This window comes from Salmo salar, chromosome ssa10 (assembly GCF_905237065.1).
Source record: "Salmo salar chromosome ssa10, Ssal_v3.1, whole genome shotgun sequence".
Taxonomy (NCBI): Eukaryota; Metazoa; Chordata; class Actinopteri; order Salmoniformes; family Salmonidae; genus Salmo; species Salmo salar.
In genome coordinates this window covers 87795164-87818759 of record NC_059451.1, presented here as the reverse complement: position 1 = coordinate 87818759, position 23596 = coordinate 87795164, and the positions used below count along the sequence as shown (strand labels likewise).

General features: G+C 42.0%; 1 protein-coding gene across 3 annotated transcripts; it reads left to right on the top strand.

Annotated features, from left to right (window-relative positions):
• The first annotated feature begins 3175 nt into the window (after positions 1–3175).
• LOC106560835 (transcriptional repressor CTCF) lies at positions 3176–23507 on the top strand. Of its 3 annotated transcripts, none has more exons than XM_014124190.2 (12): positions 3176–3342; positions 4633–4723; positions 4926–5429; positions 5582–5930; positions 6033–6203; positions 6298–6552; positions 6648–6797; positions 10552–10712; positions 20375–20557; positions 20685–20838; positions 20949–21176; positions 21648–23507. In XM_014124190.2, exons 2-12 carry the CDS (start codon positions 4700–4702, stop codon positions 21857–21859), a joined length of 2391 nt encoding a protein of 796 aa, XP_013979665.1. In that variant the 5' UTR covers positions 3176–3342; positions 4633–4699; the 3' UTR covers positions 21860–23507. The 3 variants fall into 3 exon arrangements, with proteins under 3 accessions (XP_013979665.1, XP_013979664.1, XP_013979666.1); XM_014124189.2 differs by having other exon boundaries at positions 20949–21191; XM_014124191.2 differs by lacking the exon at positions 4633–4723 and having other exon boundaries at positions 20949–21191.
• Positions 23508–23596: the final 89 nt, after the last annotated feature.

Here is a 23596-nt window from a genome sequence, read left to right as displayed (position 1 = left end):
ATGGGGTACGGTAGTAGGTGCCAGGTGCACCGGTTTGAGAGTGTCAAGAACTGCAACTCTGCTGCAACGTTTTTCATTTTCAACAGTTTACTGTATGTATAAAGAATGGTCCACCACCCAAAGGACATCCAGCAAACTTGAAACAACTGTGGGAAGCATTGGAGTCCACATGGAATGCTTTTGACACCTTGTAGAGTCCATGCCCTGACAAATTGAGACTATTCTGAGGGCAAAAGGGGGTGCAACTCAATATTAGGATGGTGTTCCTAATGTTTTGTACACTCAATGTATACAGTACCAGTCAAACGTTTGGACACACCTACTCATTCAATGGTTTACCTTTATTTTTACTATTTTCTACATTGTAGAATAATACTGAAGACATCAAAACTATGAAATAACATATATGGAGTAATTTAGTAACCAAAAAAGTGTTAAATAAAGATTATTCAAAGTAGCCTTGATAACAGCTTTGCACACTCTTGGCATTCTCTCAACCACCATCACCTGGAATGCTTTTCCAACAGTCTTGAAGGAGTTCCCACATGTGTGGAGCACTTGTTGGATGCTTTTCCTTCACTCTGCGATCTATCCCAAACCATCTCAATTGGGTTGAGGTAGGGTGATTGTGGAGGCCAGGTCATCTGATGCAGCACTCCATCACTCTCCTTCTTGGTCAAATAGCCTTTACACAGCCTCAAGGTGTGTTGGGTCATTGTCCTGTTGAAAAACAAATGATAGTCCCACTAAGTGCAAACCAGATGGGATGGCATATCGCTGCAGAATGCTGTGGTAGCCATGCTGGTTAAGTGTGCCTTGAATTCTAAATAAATCACTGACAGTGTCACCAGCAAAGCACCCCCACACCAAGACACAGCGGTTGGAACCAAAAATCTCACATTTGAACTCATCAGACCAAAGGCCAGATTTCCACTGGTCTAATGTCCATTGCTCGTGTTTCTTGGCCCAATCAAGTCTCTTTTTCTTATTGGTGTTTGTTAGTAGTGGTTTCTTTGCAGCAATTCGACCATGAAGGCCTGATTTACGTAGTCTCCCCTGAACAGCTGATGTTGAGATGTGTCTGTTACTTGAACTCTGTGAAGCATTTATTTGGGCTGCAATTTCTGAGGCTGGTAACTCTAATGAAGTTATCCTCTGCAGCAGAGCTAACTCTGGGTCTTCCTTTCCTGTAGTGGTCCTCATGAGAGCCAGTTTCATCATAGCGCTTGAAGGTTTTTGCGACTGTACTTGATGAAACTTTCAAAGTTCTTGAAATGTTCCAGATTGACTGATTGACATGTCTTAAAGTAATGATGGACTGTCATTTCTCTATGCTTGTTTGAGCTGTTCTTGCCATAATGTGGACTTGGTATTTTACCAAGGCTATCGTCTGTATACCACCCCTACCTTGTCACAACACAACTGATTTGTCTCAAATGCATTAAGGAAAGAAATTCCACAAATTACCTTTAACAAGGAACACCTGTTAATTGAAATGCATTCCAGGTGACTACCTCATGAAGCTGGTTGAGAGAATGCCAAGAGCGTGTAAAGATGTCATCAAGACAAAGGATGGTTACTTTGAAGAACCTCAAATATAAAATATATTTTGATTTGTTTAACACTTTTTTTTGGTTACTACATGGTTCAATATGGGTTATTTCATAGTTTTAATGTCTTCACTATTATTCTACAATGCAGAAAATAGTCAAATAAAGAAAAACCCTTCAATGAGTAGGTGTGTCTAAACTTTTGACTGGTATTGTATATACTTGATTATTTTCATGCAATAATTTCCCCAGAGGTGGTGAAGGGGGCCATCCTCCTGCGGGAGCCCCCTCACTTAAATGCACTTTTGACCTGCTGTATTTGTAATGAAGCTGGTTTTCTGATGGTCTGTGCGGAGAATGTCAGTGTGTGGAGAATGTCAGTGTGTGGAAGGAGTAATGAAGTAAGTCATGGGGGTGGAAGGGATTTGGTTGTTCCTCAGGAGATGATGGTGGTGCAGTTCCACACTCTAGGACCACAGTCTGATGAGGAGCTTGTAGCCATGCCGGCCAGGAAGAAGTCGTCTGGAAAAACATTTATTATAGTGCCATCATTCCATACTATCATGAAATGTTTCATGGGAATATATATTCCACTGGAAGTGTACAAATTATGTAGTTGAATTGTAATTCTGTTGGCATTGTTGAAACAATCTTAAGTAAATTAATATTTGGTTTGAGTGCTGATACCTCAATAAGTCACCATTCACTTCCTGAGACTTGCCACTAGGTGATATAACTGAAGGTTATTTCAGCTGTATGGGTGGTGGTGTTCTTTTTATTATCATTATTATTGAAAACTTAAAACTGTGATGGACTTGCCTTTTTGGAGCAGAAAACTTCTCACTGAAACAGACAACCAAACTGCTTGTACTGGCCACCTGCTGGCCATATAGTGAAATCAGGGTGTGATGAGAACCGGCATTCACTGTACATTATTACGTTTGCAGATTGATCAGTTTTATTATATAGCACTTCAAAATAACAATGGACTTCAGTGGCTTCTTCAGTGTATAAGTGGCTCAAGTTACAGTGGAGCAAGGTTTAATTAGACTTGAGATGAAATACTTTATGAATGAATAGATACAGTGCTAATAGAAACAAATTATATGTATTTACCTTATGACTGCAGCTTTATATATATATATATATATATATATATTTGTTATAATGTCTAGCAAATATCATGCCTGGCATCAAATGTGATATGAACTATATATTGTGGCCTTGGTGTTTGGCACGGGTATACATACTTAAATGATTGTTCAAACTGATAGAAAAATCTGGAAATTATTAATTACAAAATGTAATGGCTCAATGAAATGTTTTAATAATTTTGGTACAACTACACATTTGGAGTTTTTATTATAGGCCTGTTGAATAAATATAGAATACAGCCAGTGACAACCGCTTTTAACTGCCTGTGAAGATCATAAAACAGACATTGACATTCGTATGAAGTTAGAAATTCTATCAGATTTATGACAAATAACCTCATAAATGATATATTCATGACGGTATACTGTATTTCAAAAGTAGCGCCCCACATGGCCAATCCCCATAATTCAATGTTTAGAACGGTTTACACCCACCCTCTCGCCACCGCCCCCCTTCAATGCACAGGCGCACTAACTTTCACAAGGCCGCCATTTTGTGCGGAGCCCACTCTGCAAAAGGGGAGAGGATTAAAACCGCAGGAGAAGAAGGGCGCAATTCTCAGCCATCTCTGTCTTATTGAAGAACATACTCTGGGCTTTCTGTCGAGTTCAGCGAGGAATTAAACGACGAAGAGCAGGTAAAGTAACAGTACTTTCCAGAAAAGGGGGCAGTTTTGCAGGAGCTTTAATCGGCCTCTAGGTGTCACGATGGTCCTCCCGGTCCAGGCGGTAGACGGGGGGTGTTTGTCTCCCTCTATCGTTATCGAACATTCAGCAAAAAAAACATTATAACCCAGAAGTTCAACGAAATGTCTCATTAACGAGTATTTTTAGAGCTATATTAGTTTGCACTTTGGCATGGATCGATCATTAAATACTTCAACGTGTTGGTTTAGTGTTTAGGCCAGGCGTCCATTTTATTTTTCTTCTTTGTGTCGTCTTTTTAACCCTGTGTCAAGATAGAAACTCGCGGCTGCGTGTGAAGTCAGCGCGCGCCAGATTGTAGCTCGGTACACGGGATTTACTAAATCTCACAAGCATAATCTAACTAGTTAGACCCCTATCTACATAACGTTGGTTTCCACGCCACTAGCTAACGTTCGTTTTGTTAGCTAGTAAAGCCATCAATCGAAATTAGCTATAATTTACAAGAACGGTTTACTGTCAATATTGCCCCACCTTGATAACGGCCTTCGCAAAAGCTAACGTTAGTAACCCCTTACATTGACCAAACTAACGTTAAATAACTAGCTAATTAGAAAGTTATTTAACGTTAACTGTTTTAATATGACCACATTAACTAACTTCTAGCGTTAGCTAACAAGTATTTTAAAACGGTAAGGTCCTAGATGCAAAGACGTCACAATTTAGCAGACGCTATTTATCTAGCAATATAAAAGTTAGCTGGCTTGGCTTGTTGCGCAGACCGAATTCAAACAAGGGAGATACATAACATAAATGTCTCCGGTAGTCATTTTCACGAGCGTTTCCACTAGTACGACGTCTCCCTCCGGCCTCAAATTAATGCGACTTATCTAAAAAAAAATATATATAATCTAAATGCCTCTGCTGCCAGCCCACTGCAGTTCGTCTTCCATCCAGTGTCCGCAGTCTGATTCAAAGCCTACATTGAGCTACAACGGCACTAACGTAAGCGAGCTAGAATGGATAAAAACAGGGTAGAGCTCCCTCTACAACCCGGCTGGTAGCGGTACAAAAACATGACAACCTACATGACTTCATGTCCACTATCAAAATGCTGTCCGTGTTCACTGTGAATGAATGTCACATCATACTTGTAGATTGTTTTTGATAATACCAGGTCAGCCACATTTGCTAGACTGGCTTAACTAGCTACGAATGTGTCTGTGCATTCAATACATGCACTAGGTTTATGTAGATGTTCAACTTGTTTGTCTTCCCCACAGGTTGAGTGTCAGGTAACAGTCAGGAGAGTTGAGTCAGAAATTGAGCAAGCCAAGCAGATCTAGAAAGATGAAGTATTCCTTTCTAGTGCAGGTAACAATTTAGAAAGCTAAGGAAGTTGCATCATGTTTGAGATCTTGCCTGAACTGAACACAGTATGCCATTTTCAGTCAGTTAGGCCTTGCTAGATTGATCATATGTCCTGGTACACTTTCAACATTTATTAATAAATGGTTATGCTTTAAGATGACATTTTTAGATTGTGTGCTGATTGGTTTTGGGGTGATTCTCTCAGGTGTTACCGATGGACGGAGGACCAACAGATGTTGTGGTTGAGGCCAAGGACTTCATCACCTATGAGGGGGAGGAGGTGGTGGCAGACCTGCTCCAGCAAGCAGCAGAGGGGGTGATGGACCAGCAGCCAGAGGGAGTTGCTGGTCTGGATACCCAGCAGCTGGTGGAGGGAGTCAATGTGGAGATGATGGTAATGGACTCCCTGGACCCGGCCCTGCTTCAGATGAAGACTGAGGTGATGGACGCCCCTGTGGCTACAGCCCACGAGGCCACGGTCACCACGGTGGATGAGACCCAGATCATCACACTGCAGGTTGTCAACATGGATGAGCAGCAGCTGGGAGGCCTCGGGGAGCTACAGCTGGTCCAGGTCCCTGTCTCTGCTGTCCCTGTCACCCAGGCCACTGTAGAGGCGCTACAGGGCACCTTCGTGGACACCACGGCCATGCCCAAAGACGGAAACCCTGTTATCTGCCACACCCTGCCCCTGCCAGAGGGATTTCAGGTAAGAGAGACTGCACTTCATGACTAAATATTACATAATTCAGAACTAATGGGAGCATATTTCCCTATGAATGTACAACAATGTTTTGTACCACAGGTCAATATCTAAATGTACTAGTTGTAGAGAAATTAAAAACACTACTGCTTCTTCAGGTGGTGAAGGTTGGTGCGAATGGTGAGGTGGAAACAGTGGAGCAGGATGAGCTCCAGCACCAGGAGGAGCAGCAGGTCCATCCTGAGGAGGAGGAGCTGCACTGCGAGCCCGAGCCTGAAGAACCACAATGGGCCAAGGACCCCGACTACCAGCCCCCAGCCAAGAAGACCATCAAGAAGGCAAAAAAGAGCAAGCTGCGCTACAACACAGAGGGGGATAAAGACAACATGGACGTGTCTGTGTACGATTTTGAGGAGGAGCAGCAGGAAGGGATGCTCTCTGAGGTCAATGCAGAGAAGGTGGTGGGCAACATGAAACCCCCCAAACCTACCAAAATTAAGAAGAAGGGTAAGATTACCCCTTCTTTCTGTGTCCTTTGTTGCTGAGGAATTTTGTAACTCAAGTTGTAGTGCTAAATGCCTCTGCAAGTGCTGACTTTGTATGCTCCAGGTGTGAAGAAAACATTCCAGTGTGAGCTGTGTAGCTACACCTGTCCCCGCCGCTCCAACCTGGACCGACACATGAAAAGCCACACAGATGAGAGGCCCCACAAGTGCCATCTGTGTGGAAGGGCCTTCAGGACCGTTACCCTGCTGAGGAACCACCTCAACACACACACAGGTATGGTGACATCATAGTCACATTGACGGACAATTCTATATTCCTGTACATATTACCATGTTAGATACCATTATAACTCTATTTCTGTTTACAGGTACCAGACCACACAAGTGTCAAGATTGTGACATGGCCTTCGTGACCAGTGGAGAGCTGGTCCGACATCGTCGCTACAAGCACACACATGAGAAACCCTTCAAGTGCTCCATGTGTGACTATGCCAGTGTAGAGGTGAGCAAGTTAAAGCGGCACATCCGTTCCCACACTGGGGAGCGTCCGTTCCAGTGCAGTTTGTGCAGCTATGCCAGCAGAGACACCTACAAGCTGAAGAGACACATGAGGACACACTCGGGTAGGCACAGCCGCAGGGATACTGTGTAAGCACAATTAGTGACTGGCCTGATTTGTTGAACTTGTGCACTCATGTTTTCCTGCTTTGTTTTCCAGGAGAGAAGCCGTACGAGTGCTACATCTGCCACGCCCGTTTCACCCAGAGTGGAACCATGAAGATGCACATCCTGCAGAAGCACACAGAGAACGTGGCCAAGTTCCACTGCCCCCACTGTGACACGGTTATCGCCCGAAAGAGTGACCTGGGTTAGATAGCTAGTCATTGACTTTTGGCCTGATTATCCCAATATGTTGACAGCATAATTTGGAAATCTCCCCCGTAAACTTAATTGTGACTAGGGCTGTTGCAGTGACCGTATTACTGCCACACTGGCAGTCATGAAGGCAGTACAATTCCACATGACCGTTTAGTCACGGTAATTAGCCTTCTCCAAGCTCTGCTGCTGATGGTCATTAGTAGCCTCCCAATCTTGCTAACTGCCTGGTACTCAGCACTCTATTGTCCCTCTAATTACTCTGACATCAATGCAAATGTATTTGAAAATCTAACCAAACTCTTCAGGAGAGCTCATGCTGCGCAAGAAAACAGAGTAATGGCCTCTACAAAAAAGAGGAGGATCCCTTCAGCTTTCTATAGGCTAGGCCTAAATATATTTATTTCTCAACTTTCCTAATATTCAGCCACATTGCTTATATTTACAACAGGAGTATAGCCTACCTGGCTGGCATGAAAATGACCACGGGGAAAGCGTCCCCTATTTGGTATTTAAATGCATAGATGACGTGTTTTTTTTCATGCTACACCTGTTTTGTTTCAGGTGCATGATAATGGTCCATTCTAAATCATGTAAATTTAAGATTAAATCAAGAATAGTCTGATCGGTGACCGTATTAGCCGGTCACTTGTGAATTATATATGATCACTTGTGAGTGATGCCCAGCATAAGAAACGATGCCTTTTTTAGCGACTTTTTCGAATCATAGTTGTACACCTCATGTAGCCTAGCCCATAGGCCTATATGTTTTGATAAGGTTTGTATCACAACTAAAACGGCCAAATTACTTCTTAAAATTAAGCACAGTAATCCACTTTACAAGGGGTGTAAAGCCTAAGTGGCATACATAAGCAGCGCGTGAGTTTCAAGTTGAGGGAAGATAATTTTCACCATAAAAATGGCACGTGGGTATCTGCTTCTATAAACCAATGAGGAGATGGGAGAGGCAGGACTTGCAGCACAATCTGCGTCACAAATAGAACTGACTTCTATTTTAGTCCTTGGCAACGCAGACGCTCGCGAACAGTGTGGGTGCAATAATTGAATAATATAGATTTCTAAATGTATTTTGCAACAACGAGCGGTGTAGTCAGGGTAAACATATAGCCCAATGTTTGTAGAACAACAAGTTACATTAATAACTCTAAATTAAGCATATAGGAGGACCTATTTCTATGTCAACCGCTCAACACAGAATAGCCGCATGAGCGCACTCCCTCAATCGTTTGGAGAAAATATCCTTTCTATTTTATTCAGCTTTGTTCAGTTGTATTCTTCATACTATTAAATAGGGTTGCACATTTTGGGGAATATTCAGAGGTGGAAACTTTGTGAATATATGGGAATTAATGGAAATGTATGCAAATTAATATTAATACCATTTTAAATGTAGATGTTTTTTTGCATTGGATATATTGACCATATCATATGGAGACAGAAACCTAAACATTTTACCTTATCATAAGTAGACATAATTGCACATGATTAAATCCTCCCAAAAAATAAACAATTTAGTCACGAATTTAACTGTAATTAAATGAGTTGACTCTTCACATGGGATAATTTCACTGAACAACAAAAGAAAGGGAATATTCAATGATCCTCAATGATCCATCGCATCTCCCAAAAAATGTTTTCAATATACATCTGCAAAATGATAGTCTGGAAACTAAAGCTTTGGATGTCTTCCCCTCAGGGTTCCATGTCTTCTCCCTGGACCTCCTCAATGTCCACCTCTTAAACATCATACTCTGAGGCCTCATCTTCACTGTCACTTTCCAACCTTGTTGAGGACGGCTTGTTGTCATGCTCAAAAAGCCTCAAATTTGCCCAGATGGCCACCACTTTTTCTACCCTTGTATTTTGATATTATTTTTTATTTTACCTTTATTTAACTAGGAAAGTCAGTTAAGAACAAATTCCTATTTTCATTGACGGCCTAGGAACACTGGGTTAACTGCCTTGTTCAGGGGCAGAAGGACAGATTTTTACCTTGTCAACTCGGGGATTCGATCTTGCAACCTTTCGGTTACAAGTCCAACGTTCTAACCACTAGGCTACCTGCCGCCCCATTAGTCAGCCTGTTGCGTGCTTTGGTGTGTGTGTTCCCTAACAAGGACCAGTTGCGCTCTGAGGTGGCTGATGTTGGTGGGATTTGGAGGATGATGGAGGCAACAGGGGAAAGAGCCTCAGATCTACAAAGTCCCGTGGCTGATGAGATATGTTGGCACGACTGCCATATTGCATCTCCATCCCAAATCCCTTGCTTGGAAGTGTACTTCGCCAGACTGCCAAGAACCTTGCCCTCATCCAGGCCAAGGTGGCGAGACACGGTAGTGATGACGCCATATGCCTTGTTGATCTCTGCACCAGATGGGATGCTCTTGCCAGCATACTTGGGGTCTAACATGTATGCTGCGGCGTGTATGGGCTTCAGGCAGAAGTCTTCACGCTTTTTAATGTATTTCAGAACTGCAGATTCCTCTGCTTGGAGCAGCAGTGAAGAGGGCAGGGCAGTACCGATTTCTTCTCTTACATCTGCAATCAGAGTCTGAACATCAGACAGGATGGCATTGTCTCCCTCAATCGTGCAATGGCTACTGCTATAGATTTCAGTCTGCTTACCACTCTCTCCCAAAATACATCCTCCAGGAGGATCCTGTTGGCAGACTGTGATATGGCCATTTCTTGAAGAGACTCCTTCCTCTCCAGGAGACTGTCAAACATGATGACAACACCACCCTAACGGGTGTTGCTGGGCAGCTTCAGTGTGGGGCTTTTATTCTTTTCACTTTGCTTGGTGAGGTAGATTGCTGCTATAACTTGATGACGCTTTACATAGCTAATAATTTCCTTGGCTCTCATGTAGAGTGCATCCATTGTTTTCAGTGCCATGATGTCCTTGAGGAGCAGATTCAATGCATGAGCAGCACAGCCAATGGATGTGATGTGAGGGTAGGACTCCTCCACTTTAGACCAAGCAGCCTTCATGTTCGCAGCGTTGTCTGTCACCAGTGCAAATATCTTCTGTGGTCCAAGGTCATTGATGACTGCCTTTAGCTCATCTGCAATGTAGATACCGGTGTGTTTGTTGTCCCTTGTGTATGTGCTCTTGTAGAATACTGGTGGAGGGGTGGAGATGATGTAGTTAATTATTCCTTGCCCACGAACATTCGACCACCCATCAGAGATGATTGCGATAGTTTGCTTTCTCTATGATTTGCTTGACCTTCACTTGAACTTTGCATCCAGTAAATTAGTAGATAAAGCATGTCAGGTTGGAGGAGTGTATGCTGGCGAATGACATTCAGAAATCTCTTCCAATACACATTTCCTGTGAGCATCAGAGGTGAACCAGTTGCATACACAGCTCGAACAAGACATTCATCAGCATTTCTCTGACTACGTTCCTCCATTGAGTCAAAAAATAGACTACATTTTCTTCATATCATGTTTCTTCAAACCTGTCTAAAATAAATATTGGATTTATTGGACTTTTTAAAATGTATATGTTCCAATTGCCTGCATCATTGGCTTGTAGGCTGTGTGTGGAAGCCAGGAGATGCTAAATGTGTTTGTTAATTAACATTAAATTACTGGGAGACCGACAGTTATTTGGTTTACATTCACAGGCTGACAATTTCGTGCTCGCCACAGCCCTAATTGTGACTCAACTTGTTTATATTGATGACATCTCTCAATAAGCTATTTTTTGCCCCCTCCAGGCGTCCACCTGCGAAAACAGCACTCGTTCATTGAGCAGGGCAGGAAATGTCGTTACTGTGATGCTGTGTTCCACGAGCGCTACGCACTCATCCAGCACCAGAAGTCCCACAAGAACGAGAAACGCTTCAAGTGTGACCAGTGTGATTACTGCTGCAGACAGGTGAGGTCCTGCCGTCTCTAACCTGGGATGATAGAGAATCTAGACTGGAGTAAATGTTAGGGGTATGAACGTTTAAACCAGGGGTCGGAACCGGTTCAGGAAACAGAACCGAAAACTGGAAAATATTTTTTCTTAGGATCAGAACCTGGAACGGAAGTGATCAGTACTTTTCCTGAACAGAACAATTATTTTAAACGCATTAGAACCGGTTAATAACCTTTTGCGTTGCGGACATTTGCTACCAAGCACCTATGCAAAACCCTCCTGTCAATCAGAATCTTCTTCCAGTGTCTGCCTGCCATCTGAAAATCTTTGCCTGTGTGTGCGCGTGTAGGCTTCTTTTCCCTCCCCCCGCAGACGCTGTAGCCTAGCCTACTGACGTTAAAACCGTGATTCAAATGATTGGGAGAGATTTTTAATTGGAGATGAATGGATTCACCTTTTTAATGCTATTTGGGATACTATAGTTAACACATTTCACAACTACAAAAAGATAAGACTTTTTAAATTCTGCCGCACTGCAAAAACAAGCTTGTTAGCTAGCTTCTCTGGTCTGATGTTCAGACATTAAAAGTTCCTCCGTTGAAGCCGCCCCTCCGTAGGTATAATTCTGTGGGCCTAATTCAGATAATGCATGTCATCACCAGATGCCCTGCGCTTTAAGCCAAGCTGCCTCCACCCTTTTTCCCCACCCGCAAAATTTGTTGCAAACCTCACGCCTTGTCTTTCCATCACGCATGTAAACAACTCACTGAACTATAGCTTCCCTGCTCCATAGCAAGCTGCTCTATCCGCACTGCATGATTGGTGAAGAAATTTTATGTCGAGCTAAATGTACAAATATATGATTTCAGAGGTTTAAAAAGGAACAGAAAGAAATGACAAACTACTTTTTTGTTCTAACCAGTTTTACTGGTCAGAACAATGAAACCAAAAAAATAATGGTTCTGTTTAGAACAAAATGATTGGAAATTTTTTGGGATCCAACCCCTGGTTTAAAGTAAAAAAAAAATATATATATTTTTTTTTAATGAAATGTAATTGTTAATATTAAGAAAACAACATGTTTTTCCCCCCACAAAATTAAATTCACAGTGCCGTTATCACAAAACTACTAACAGGTCCTGATCATCATAAAGAGGAAAAAATTAACAAAAAGGCCTACCTAACCCGTTTTGTTACGGCATTGTAATGCATGTAGGGCCTCCCGAGTGGCGCAGCAGTGTAAGGCACTGCATCGCAGTGTTGAGGCATCAGTCCTTAAAAATTAAAAAAAAAGGTTTATTTTTATTAATCCCTCCCCCACCCCCCTCTTCGGAGGACAAATATCTTCGTTTTGTTACAGCTTTTTTGCTACTTATACATTTTACATACATGGTACTTTTATTTAAAGCAGTCGCATAACAATAATACATGACCAAACATTTAATCACCACTCTCAGCCCGTCCCTTCTTTCACTATAGACCACCCTTGTTTGTTTCCATGTGCCATATATATTTAAATTGTATTTCACGCGACGCGATTCCACTGGCTGTCCCACCTTCCCAGACAGGTTAAACAGATGGATTTTGATGGAGATTTGTATTTATTTATGTTAATTAGATTTCTGCGGGTGGCGCCAATTGTAGGCTAACGGTTAACCTCTATGGGTCCCCTTCCCGTTCTCATCCCGGTAACGGGATTGCTTGACAAGATAGCATGGCACGAAATTCAAAACAGCAATAATCTAATAATTTCAATTTCTCAAACAATCAACTATTTTACACCATTTTAAAGAAACAGCTCCTTAATCCAACCACATTGTCCGATTTCAAAGAGGCTTTACGGCGAAAGCATAAAGTTCGATTATGTTAGGACAGTACATGGACAGAAAATTACACACAGCCATTTTCAATGCAAGGACAGGCGTCACCAAAAGCAGAAAACCAGCTACAATTATGCACTAACCTTTAACAATCTTCATCAGATGACACTCCTAGGACATTATGTTAGACAATACATGCATTTTGTGTTCTATCAAGTTCATATTTATATCCAAAAACAGCATTTTACATTGGCGCGTGACGTTCAGAAAATGTATTTCCCCCAAAACTGCCTGTGAATCAGCACTACAATTTACAAAAATACTCGTCATAGACGTTGATAAAATATTAAACTGTTATTCAAAGAATTATAGATTAACATCTCCTGAATGCAACCGCATTGACAGATTTCTAAATAACTTTACTGGGAAAGCACACTTTGCAATAATCTGAGTACTGTGCTCAGAAAAATACACTACGCAATACAGATAGCTGCCATTTTGGAGTCATCTAAATGCATAAATAGCATTAGAAATATTCACTTACCTTTAATAATCTTCATCAGAAGGCACTTCCAGGAATCCCAGGTCCACAACAAATGTTTTGTTCGATAAAGTTCATAATTTAAGCTACTCAAAATGTAGGACGCGTGAGGAAAATGTCACGACGAAAAGTAAAAAAAATCTATTTAGTTCGTTCAAACGTTGTATAGCATCAATCTTTAGGTCCTTTAGAACGTGAAGATTCAGTAATATTCCAACCGGACTCATGCATTGTCTTGAAATACGTTTTGGAACAGAGCTACCTTTCGCGTGAACGCGTGCCAATGAACTGACATCCTTCCCTGGGTTACCAACTTCCCAGCCTTCTCATTCGGTCTCTGTTCATCATAGACGCCTCAAACAACTTTCTAAAGACTGTTGACATCTAGTGGAAGCCTTAGGAAGTGCAAAATGAATCCTTCGTCACTGTGTGTTCGATTGGTAATGACTTGAAAAACCTACAGGCACCAGCTTTTTCATTTCCTGGTTGTATTTTTCTCAGGTTTTTGCCTGCCATATGAGTTATGTTATACTCACAGACACCATTCAAACAGTTTTAGAAACTTCAGTGTTTTCTATCCAAATCTACTAATAATATGCATATTCTAGTTTCTGGGCCAGAGTAGTAACCTGTTTAAATTGGGTACGTTTTTCATCCGGCCGTGAAAATACTGCCCCCTAGCCCAGACAGGTTAAGCTAGGAACATTTTTTTGCACTGGATGCGTCTCAATCCACCGCATCCGCTGATGTCGCACCCCTGCATTTGCAGTGAAAGGTGGCAGAGCTAGAGCTGTGTTTCAGACCGTGAGACATCCTGAAAATCGGTCTTCTCGTCTGTAGCGTCTGAACGGTTTGGCCTACAAACTATTATGACCACTCTATGGAAAGATGACTTTCACGACCCCCACAGGCGTTTTGGGACTTGTCTAAAGTTTAGGCTACATACTTATGACCCATCTGTTTTGTTCTAGGATGCCCACAAGACTCATCTGAAGGAATTTAAATAGATTGCATGATTGAAAAAGCATGACCCTCCCCCATTTTCCTTCGGGTAACAGTTGTGTAAATTTAGACCGGACCCTACCTTCCTGCCAATGACCTTGATTGGATATTCAGTGACAAAGGAGCACTGACTTCATAGCCCAGCATCCTACATTAACTAGGGATGTGACAAATGGATGTTTTCATGTTTAAACTGCCTTTTTTTAAATCGAAGTTCTACCGCAATCATACAGTTTTATTTTTTTTATTTTACTTTTATTTAACCAGGCAAGTCAGTTAAGAACAAATTCTTATTTTCAATGACTGCCTAGGAACAGCCTGTTCGGGGGCAGGACGACAGATTTGTACCTTGTCAGCTCGGGGGTTTGAACTTAAAACCTTCCGGTTACTAGTCCAACGCTTTAACCACAAGGCTACCCTGCCGCCCCATACAGTAGGCTAAGGCATCTGGAATCTGCTTTGTGGCTGCCTGAAAAGGCAGGTGAGATTTTGTCCTGACGACAGCTGTTAATTCACATTGACTCGTGTTCCTTCCATTTGTTATATGCATTAGCGACTCTAGCCAAGTGATCACAGTTCACCTCCTTGCGTTCTGTTTTCCCTGCATTAGGCCTACCTGTCTCTCTCACAATTTTGATCTGATCGCTCCCTCTACACACACGTGTTGCGTGCCCAAGCTCACATTAAGTCTACAGAAATGACTGCCTACAAAAACATATCTAACTGACCGGATACACTAACAAAGCTGTAGACCAGCTACATTCCTTGCCAAATCATGACATTTTTGTCACAATTTCAAAATGGACTGGTTGATTTTAAAGTAGAGAAATATGTGTTCCAGCCATGAACTGCAGTTCTGGAATAATATGTGTTTTGTCTATTTTAGGCCTCTTTTCTTGCGAACCACTATAGTGTTCCATTTCGAATAGAACCGTGGCATGTTCTGGACTGAAATATGCAACAAAAACATTGTTTTGATGAAGGCAAATATTCATTAGTTGAGGGGCCCACTTTGTTTCATGATTAACAAAAGCCTGCCCACCAAGTTTGTATGTAGCTCTGTCCTTGTTCTTTTATTTTAATGTTCTGTATTATGTAATGATTTATGTGGACCCCAGGAAGAGTAGCTGCAACAATCACCACAACAAATGGGATCGTAATAAAATATCCCCCCCGAATTGGCCTACATCACTGCAGTTTACAGTCTGAGACAATAATTGTGTACTCATTTGAGAACAATAATAATTTTCCTCATTGCACTGTTGTAGCCTAGGTAGAACAATGTTATTGTCTAATAACGTAGGCCTAATCAATAGTGGAGCTTTGCGTGCCTGACTGCTGCCGAGCGCAGCCTGGAGGAATGCACATACAGTTGAAATTGGAAGTTTACATACACTTAGGTTGGAGTCATTAAAACTTGTTTTTCAACCACTCCACAAATTCCTTTATAACAAACTATAGTTTTGGCTAGTCGGTTAGGACTTCTACTTTGTGCATGACACAAGTAATTTTTCTAACAATTGTTTACAGACGGATTATTTCACTTATAATTCACTGCATCACAATTCCAGTGGGTCAGAAGTTTACATACACAAACTTGACTGTGACTTTAAACAGCTTGGAAAATTCCAGAAAATGTCATGCCTTTAGAAGCTTCTGTTAGGCTAATTGACATAATTTTTGTCAATTGTAGGTGTACCTGTGGATGTATTTCAAGGCCTACCTTCAAGCTCTGTGCCTCTTTGCTTGACATCATGGGAAAATCAAAGAAATCAGTCATGACCTCAGAAAATAAATTGTAGACCTCCAAAATTCTGGTTCATGCTTGGGAGCAATTTCCAAATGCCTGAAGGTACCACATTCATCTGAACAAACAATAGTACGCAAGTATAAACACCATGGGACCATGCAGCCGTCAAACTGCTCAGGAAGGAGACGCGTTCTGTCTCCTAGAGATGAACTTACTTTGGTGAGAAAAGTGCAAATCAATCCCAGAACAACAGCAAAGGACCTTGTGAAGATGCTGGAGGAAACGGGTACAAAAGTATCTATATCCACAGTAAAACGAGTCCTATATCGACATAACCTGAAAGGCCACTCAGCAAGGAAGAAGCCACTGCTCCAAAACCGCCATAAAAAAGCCAGACTATGGTTTGCATCTGCAAATGGGGACAAAGATTGTACTTTTTGGAGAAATGTCCTCTGGTCTGATGAAACAAAAATAGAACTGTTTGGATGGAAAAGGGGGAGGCTTGCAAGCCGAAGCACACCATCCCAACCGTGAAGCACGGGGGTGGCAGCATCATGTTGTGGTGGTGCTTTGCTGCAGGAGGGACTGGTGCACTTCATAAAATAGATGGTATCATGAGGGAGGACAATTAATTATGTGGATATATTGAAGCAACATCTCAAGACATCAGTCAGGAAGTTAAGCTTGTTCTCAAATGGGTCTTCCAAATGGACAATGACCTCAAGCATACTTCCAAAGTTGTGGCAAAATGGCTTAAGGCCAACAAAGTCAAGGTATTGGAGTGGCCATCACAAGCTTGTGGAAGGCTACCTGAAACGTTTGACCCAAGTTAAACAATTTAAAGACAATGCTACCAAGTACGAATTGAGTGTCTGTAAACTTATGACCCACTGGGAATGTGATGAAAGAAATAAAAGCTGAAATAAATCAATTTTCTCTCTTATTCTGACATTTCACATTCTTAAAATAAATTGGTGGCCCTAACTGTCCTAAGACAGGGAATTTTTACTAGGATTAAATGTCAGGAATTGTGAAAAACTGAGTTTAAATGTATTTGGCTAAGGTGTATGTGAACTTCCAACTCCAACTGTATATACCATTTCATACTTCTTTTTCTTGCACTTTGACAGGTAAATATTTATAGCCGTAATATTTAGCTAATGCGTGGCCTAATCGTCTACACAACTCTAGCCTCTCTCTCTCTATTCCAGGCTACAGACTCAAGACTCTCCGCTATTCCTCTTTTTGTGAAATCCCATATATATATTTCACAAAATATATATATACTGCTCAAAAAAATAAAGGGAACACTTATACAACAGAATGTAACTCCAAGTCAATCACACTTCTGTGAAATCAAACTGTCCACTTAGGAAGCAACACTGATTGACAATAAATTTCACATGCTGTTGTGCAAATGGAATAGACAATAGGTGGAAATTATAGGCAATTAGCAAGACACCCCCAATAAAGGAGTGGTTCTGCAGGTGGGGACCACAGACCACTTCTCAGTTCCTATGCTTCCTGGCTGATGTTTTGGTCACTTTTGAATGCTGGCAGTGCTTTCACTCTAGTGGTAGCATGAGACGGAGTCTACAACCCACACAAGTGGCTCAGGTAGTGCAGCTCATCCAGGATGGCACATCAATGCGAGCTGTGGCAAGAAGGTTTGCTGTGTCTGTCAGCGTAGTGTCCAGAGCATGGAGGCGCTACCAGGAGACAGGCCAATACATCAGGAGATGTGGAGGAGGCCGTAGGAGGGCAACAACCCAGCAGCAGGACCGCTACCTCCGCCTTTGTGCAAGGAGGAGCAGGAGAAGCACTGCCAGAGCCCTGCAAAATGACCTCCAGCAGGCCACAAATGTGCATGTGTCTGCTCAAACAGTCAGAAACAGACTCCATGAGGGTGGTATGAGGGCCCGACGTCCACAGGTGGGGGTTGTGCTTACAGCCCAACACCGTGCAGGACGTTTGGCATTTGCCAGAGAACACCAAGATTGGCAAATTCGCCACTGGCACCCTGTGCTCTTCACAGATGAAAGCAGGTTCACACTGAGCACATGTGACAGGTCTGGAGACACCGTGGAGAACGTTCTGCTGTGCTCCATGTGCTCGCCAGAGGTAGCCTGACTGCCATTAGGTACCGAGATGAGATCCTCAGACCCCTTGTGAGACCATATGCTGGTGCGGTTGTCCCTGGGTTCCTCCTAATGCAAGACAATGCTAGACCTCATGTGGCTGGAGTGTGTCAGCAGTTCCTGCAAGAGGAAGGCATTGATTCTATGGACTGGCCCGCCCGTTCCCCAGACCTGAATCCAATTGAGCACATCTGGGACATCATGTCTCGCTCCATCCACCAACGCCACGTTGCACCACAGACTGTCCAGGAGTTGGCGGATGCTTTAGTCCAGGTCTGGGAGGAGATCCCTCAGGAGACCATCCGCCACCTCATCAGGAGCATGCCCAGGCGTTGTAGGGAGGTCATACAGGCATGTGGAGGCCACACACACTACTGAGCCTCATTTTGACTTGTTTTAAGGACATTACATCAAAGTTGGATCAGCCTGTAGTGTGGTTTTCCACTTTAATTTTGAGTGTGACTCCAAATCCAGACCTCCAAGGGTTGATAAATTGGATTTCCATTGATTATTTTTGTGTGATTTTGGTTGTCAGCACATTCAACTATGTAAAGAAAAAAGTATTTAATAAGATTATTTCTTTCATTCAGATCTATGATGTGTTATTTTAGTGTTCCCTTTATTTTTTTGAGCAGTGTATATTAGGGCTAATAGACTTTTCATGGAGAGAAGCAGGCTTGCTTTTGATAATTGCTGAATGTAAAATTAAATGTCGGGGAAAGATGCACAGAGTATCGCTGGCTAGTTATAACATTGTTTTACTGATGTATTTAAATGGTTGCACAGGACAGACCTTGATGAGCACAGTAAAAAAGAAGATCCAGATTAATTGACATCCATTAGAAAAATGGAAATCACTTGAGCAATGAGGCAAGCAATGACATGACGTAAAAGATGCGCAGGGTAAAACGCGTTTGAATATCTACATTTAATTTTAAATATTAGTTTCTATTTTATATTTTTATTAGGCTACATGTAGCCTACATTTGAAGTATTGTTGTCACACTAACCAGGTTTTCATCCAACCTTTTTATGAGAGTAAAGTACATTTCGCAGATAAAAAATGTCATGACGGCTGATGGAAAAAGAAAATGGGTAAACTATCCAAATGTCGACAAAACAAGACGCTAGAGAAGGTGGGATCTTTTAGCGTTGGAAAAGTGCATTATACGAGAAATGTCGGTGGAAACACTTATGTCCAAATATTGATATAACAACCATCATATCGAATGAAACATGGGGTCACGCGATAACGTGTTGTCCTCCCATTACAACTCGTTGGGAAAGCATGCAGTTTATTAGGCTACAAATTAAATGTAAAGTTATGAACTTCACAGGGTGGTGAAGATTCAAGGTGATGAGCTTGATGCTTCTTTCAAATAAATATCGAGGGTCTTATTCTGGTGACATGATCATTGATGCTTTGCTGCCGTTTGACAAATACAAATAATCTCGCTCTTTTGTCCATAATAATCTCATGTAGAGCGTGCGGATACAGTACTGTATCTGCACACTGTTTTCTAGAACGCAAGTGAAAATACCAGAGTGGGCACAATCGCTATATAACGGATTTGTTTTTTGTGAGAACCATCAGAGTTGAAAATGCAATGGAAACTCATTTAACTTGTATTTTTTATTCAGTACATGGGAATTTAACCACGTAAGATATTTTTATGTGTACTACGTCGTCACGCACAGCCTTTTATCTGCAACAAGTCATTTTGATGGAAACTCATCTCTTCTGGGAAATATGCAGATTTTAGAATATTCACATGAAAATCTGTTACCAATTGGATGGAAACCTAGTTTATGGCAATGAACACACACTGAATGGTCTGTTTTACCACCTTAATAACAGGTGTGCAGTAGGATATACAGCGTGCAGTAGGATGCTTTGATCAGTTGATTGACCGTTGTAGGCTACTGTAGAACAAACTTTCCTCTAGTGTGGATGCTCACCAACAGTTTAAAGTCATGTGTAATTTAGAGTTATCATCCTTTGTGTGGATGGCCCTTAACACTTAAAGTGGTAAATGCTGCCCTCTAGCGGATAATATGAATATGGTATGATACAGTACTGGTTCTCAACCAGGGATTGATTTGATAGAAATCACCACTGCAACATTGATAGCCTAGTAAAAAGAGATTCAATATTCCCTGCTATTTTGTTTTAATTATCATTTTGGAGGGGGAAGGTAAAAAAATAAATAATAATCTAATGCTCTGGAAGGGCCAGGTAAAAATATATATTTTCCTCAGGGGGAGGACCATCGATTTTCATTTCATTGCAATTACCTCCAGGTGTGTCCCTCAATATAAAAAACCGTTCACTCATTATGGATACTGGACATTCAGCATAGTTTTGAGATGGAGTTGGTAAAAGTTTTCTGTCCTGATGTTTTTCTTGCTGTCCTTGCATTGACTAGGAGCGCCACATGCTGATGCACAGGCGCACCCACACAGGAGAGAAGCCTTACGCCTGTAGCCAGTGTGAGAAGACCTTCCGTCAGAAGCAGCTCCTGGACATGCACTTCCGCCGCTACCATGACCCCAACTTTGTGCCTACCGCCTTTGTGTGCACCAAGTGTGGCAAGGCCTTCACCCGCAGGGTATGGACACTTACTCAAACACACATTATTGAGTGGAAGAATACATCCATTTTTTATGTTTTTTGGCATAGCCCTTCATTTTATCCTTTTGTTAAAAAGTTTTTTGTTTTTTTAAATCTCTCCTCAGAACACCATGGCCAGACATGCAGAGAACTGTAACGGGGATCCTAGTGAAGGAGAGAACGGATCCCCACCCAAGAGAGGACGAGGTGGGAGGAAGAGGAAGATGCGCTCAAGGAAGGACGACGACGATGATGATGATGATGACGATGACGACAGTGGTGAGAGGCCCTTTCTTATACTGAAACATATCTAATTGTAGTGTCCTATAAACTATTGCTCTTTGGATGTAATGAGATCAGTGTTAGACTCTTTAACTTCCCACCTCCAGAGGACAATGCTGATCCTGAGCTGGATGACATTGATGAAGAGGATGAGGAGGCTGAGGCAGCATTGCTGGAGGAAGAGGAGGAGGAGGAGATGGAGTTGGAGCAGGCTCCACCCACCAAACCTATTCCTGCCCCTGTAGAGCCGCCTGTCAAGAGGAAACGCGGCAGACCCCCCAAGAACATCCCCAAACCCTCCCCACCCGCCAAAGCCAGCAAGGCTGCCCCCAAAGGCAAGGCTGCTGCAGGTGAGTTAAATCTCCCTGATCCAATATCATGCGATGTTTAAATCAGGGATGGCAACTTTGATGGGGGTAGGGGCCACATGAAATCTGAACTCTGCGATTCTCAAGTTTCCCATGTGTATCAAGAATAGGCCACCCCCCAAAGGACATCCAGTCAACATGACACAACTGTGGGAAAGCATTGGAGTCCACATGGGCCAGTATCTCTGTGGAACGCTTTCAACACTTTGTAGAGTCCATGCCATGATGAATTGAGGCTGTTCTGAGGGAAAAAGTGGGTGCAACATAATATAAGGAAGGTGTTCCTAGTATTGTTTTACATTTTGGGTAAATTGATCTGCGGGCCTACAAAAAGCGGGCAGGCCGCCAGTTGCCCATCCCTGGTCTAAATCTATGCCCCGTTTATGCTTTACTGACCATTTTAATGTCGAGTTATAATACCTGGTGTTGTCTCCTCAGCTGCAGCCATCATCCAGGTGGAGGATGAGAATACCGGCGCCATAGAGAACATCATAGTGAAGAAGGAGCCAGAGGTTGAACAGGCTGCCCCAGAGGTGGTGGTGGAGCAGCCAGAGGAGGCGGGGGTGGAGACGGTGGAGCTGCCTGTAGCAGACACTGCCCCCAACGGAGACCTCACCCCTGAGATGATCCTCAGCATGATGGACCGGTGATCTAGCCCACACAGACTGCTCAAAGACATCCCCTTGTCTCAACCTTTCCCTTCAACAAGTCCACCCTCTTCATACGATCTGCCATCTTACAAACCACTCCGCTTTACACTTTTGGTTTTTGTCTTAAACAAATCGGTGTGTTTTCTTATCACTCTCAAACCCACTTCCTTCCATGCATTCATTGTAATAGTTTAAGTTCCAGCTGCTTGGTCTGTAGAAATGTATATATTTTTTTGGGGGAGGAATGTTGGAGAAATGTGTAGTAATGGATCCCTTCATGGAGGGATGGTAGCTGAGGTTCGACACATGGTGGACATTGGGACTTTCTGTAGTGGTCAGTTTTTTGAATTTTTTAATTAGTTTTTTTTCCCTCCAACTAATAAACTATTTTCTTAACCTGTTTGTGAGCTTGACATGGCAACAGTGAGTGCCAATAATTTCAGCCTTGTTATCTAGGACCTCTGCTGTAGACTAAAACTATTACTTTCGCTGTCAAAGGAAGTCCTTCCATTTTTTAACACTTTATTCACTGCATATTACATTTTACTTACTGTTATACTTGTCACAGATTATGAAGTTTGTAGAGGCGTACATTAACTACTAAAGTCAGGGACAGTGACATGCATCCACCCACAAAGTTTTTAAGACTGCAGTTATGTTGTACAAATGGTAATCTTGGCTGGTTTTGCTTGTAAATACTTTTTTAGTTTTATTACAAACATATTTGAATCTTTTTCTAGTGATCTAAAGAACTTTAATGCTGGGGGAAAGGAACTCTTAACCATAGCTGTTTGGAACACAGGCTGTATGTGGATTTCTAATCTCTAAAGTGGGAGACTTTGCCCACTGTAAATCATGTTGGAGATATGACCTTTCCGGTTTTGAGCTTTTTAGCCTGAATATCTAGTGTATTTTTTTTATTTTTTTATTTTTTTGAGCTACAGAGGATAGCAGCTTTACTCACTCTTAACCTACCTAACATCTGGACCGCATGGACTAATGTTAGAGGTTTTGAAAGATGACCATGTACGTCTTGTTTTGCTTTTCAAGATAAGGTAGAGAGATTGTGATGTAAATTGCGCCCATGTTCTGGAAAGCTTTAATCAAGTTCTGTGTGAAACTGTAAAGGAGGGAGGTGTCCAATTGAACTAGCTTCAGGTCTTAACTGTAAATGAAAGATGATTATTAAGGCTTTGGTAATCTTGTGAAGCAGAATGTTTCTCCCAGTTCACTGTTCATTTCTCAAACCATTTTGTGCTAATGGTGCAGTTTTGTTGTGGGATGTCTACAGACGCGTTCAGAGGGCCTTGTGGAATTCTGATTAGGAGGTTCAAAAAGGGGAGGAGAGAACTATAAGGGAAAGATATTTTGTATAAAGGTTGTTAGTTGTTTCAGTTGACTATGTCCTTTCTTTCATAGAACATTTGACGCTGATACAACATGAAGCTTCCTTCTATATGTAATTGCATTTAAATTGCTTTTGTCAAGCTCTTAACAATTCTAGGTTGATGCATTTTTGTACCTGGCTGTACTGTGTGAATTTTACAATGATCTGAAAACCAACATAGATACATGTATTGTTGGGTTGAGAGGGCATGTTGGTATGCGGAATGTATTACTGTACAGCTAATAAAAAGATATTGGCCTACTCCTGTTTTTTCCTTTGTATTTTTTGTTGAAGTTCTTTTGACATTACTATGTTATTGCAGCAGATCATGTAGGGATCTTTAGCAAAGG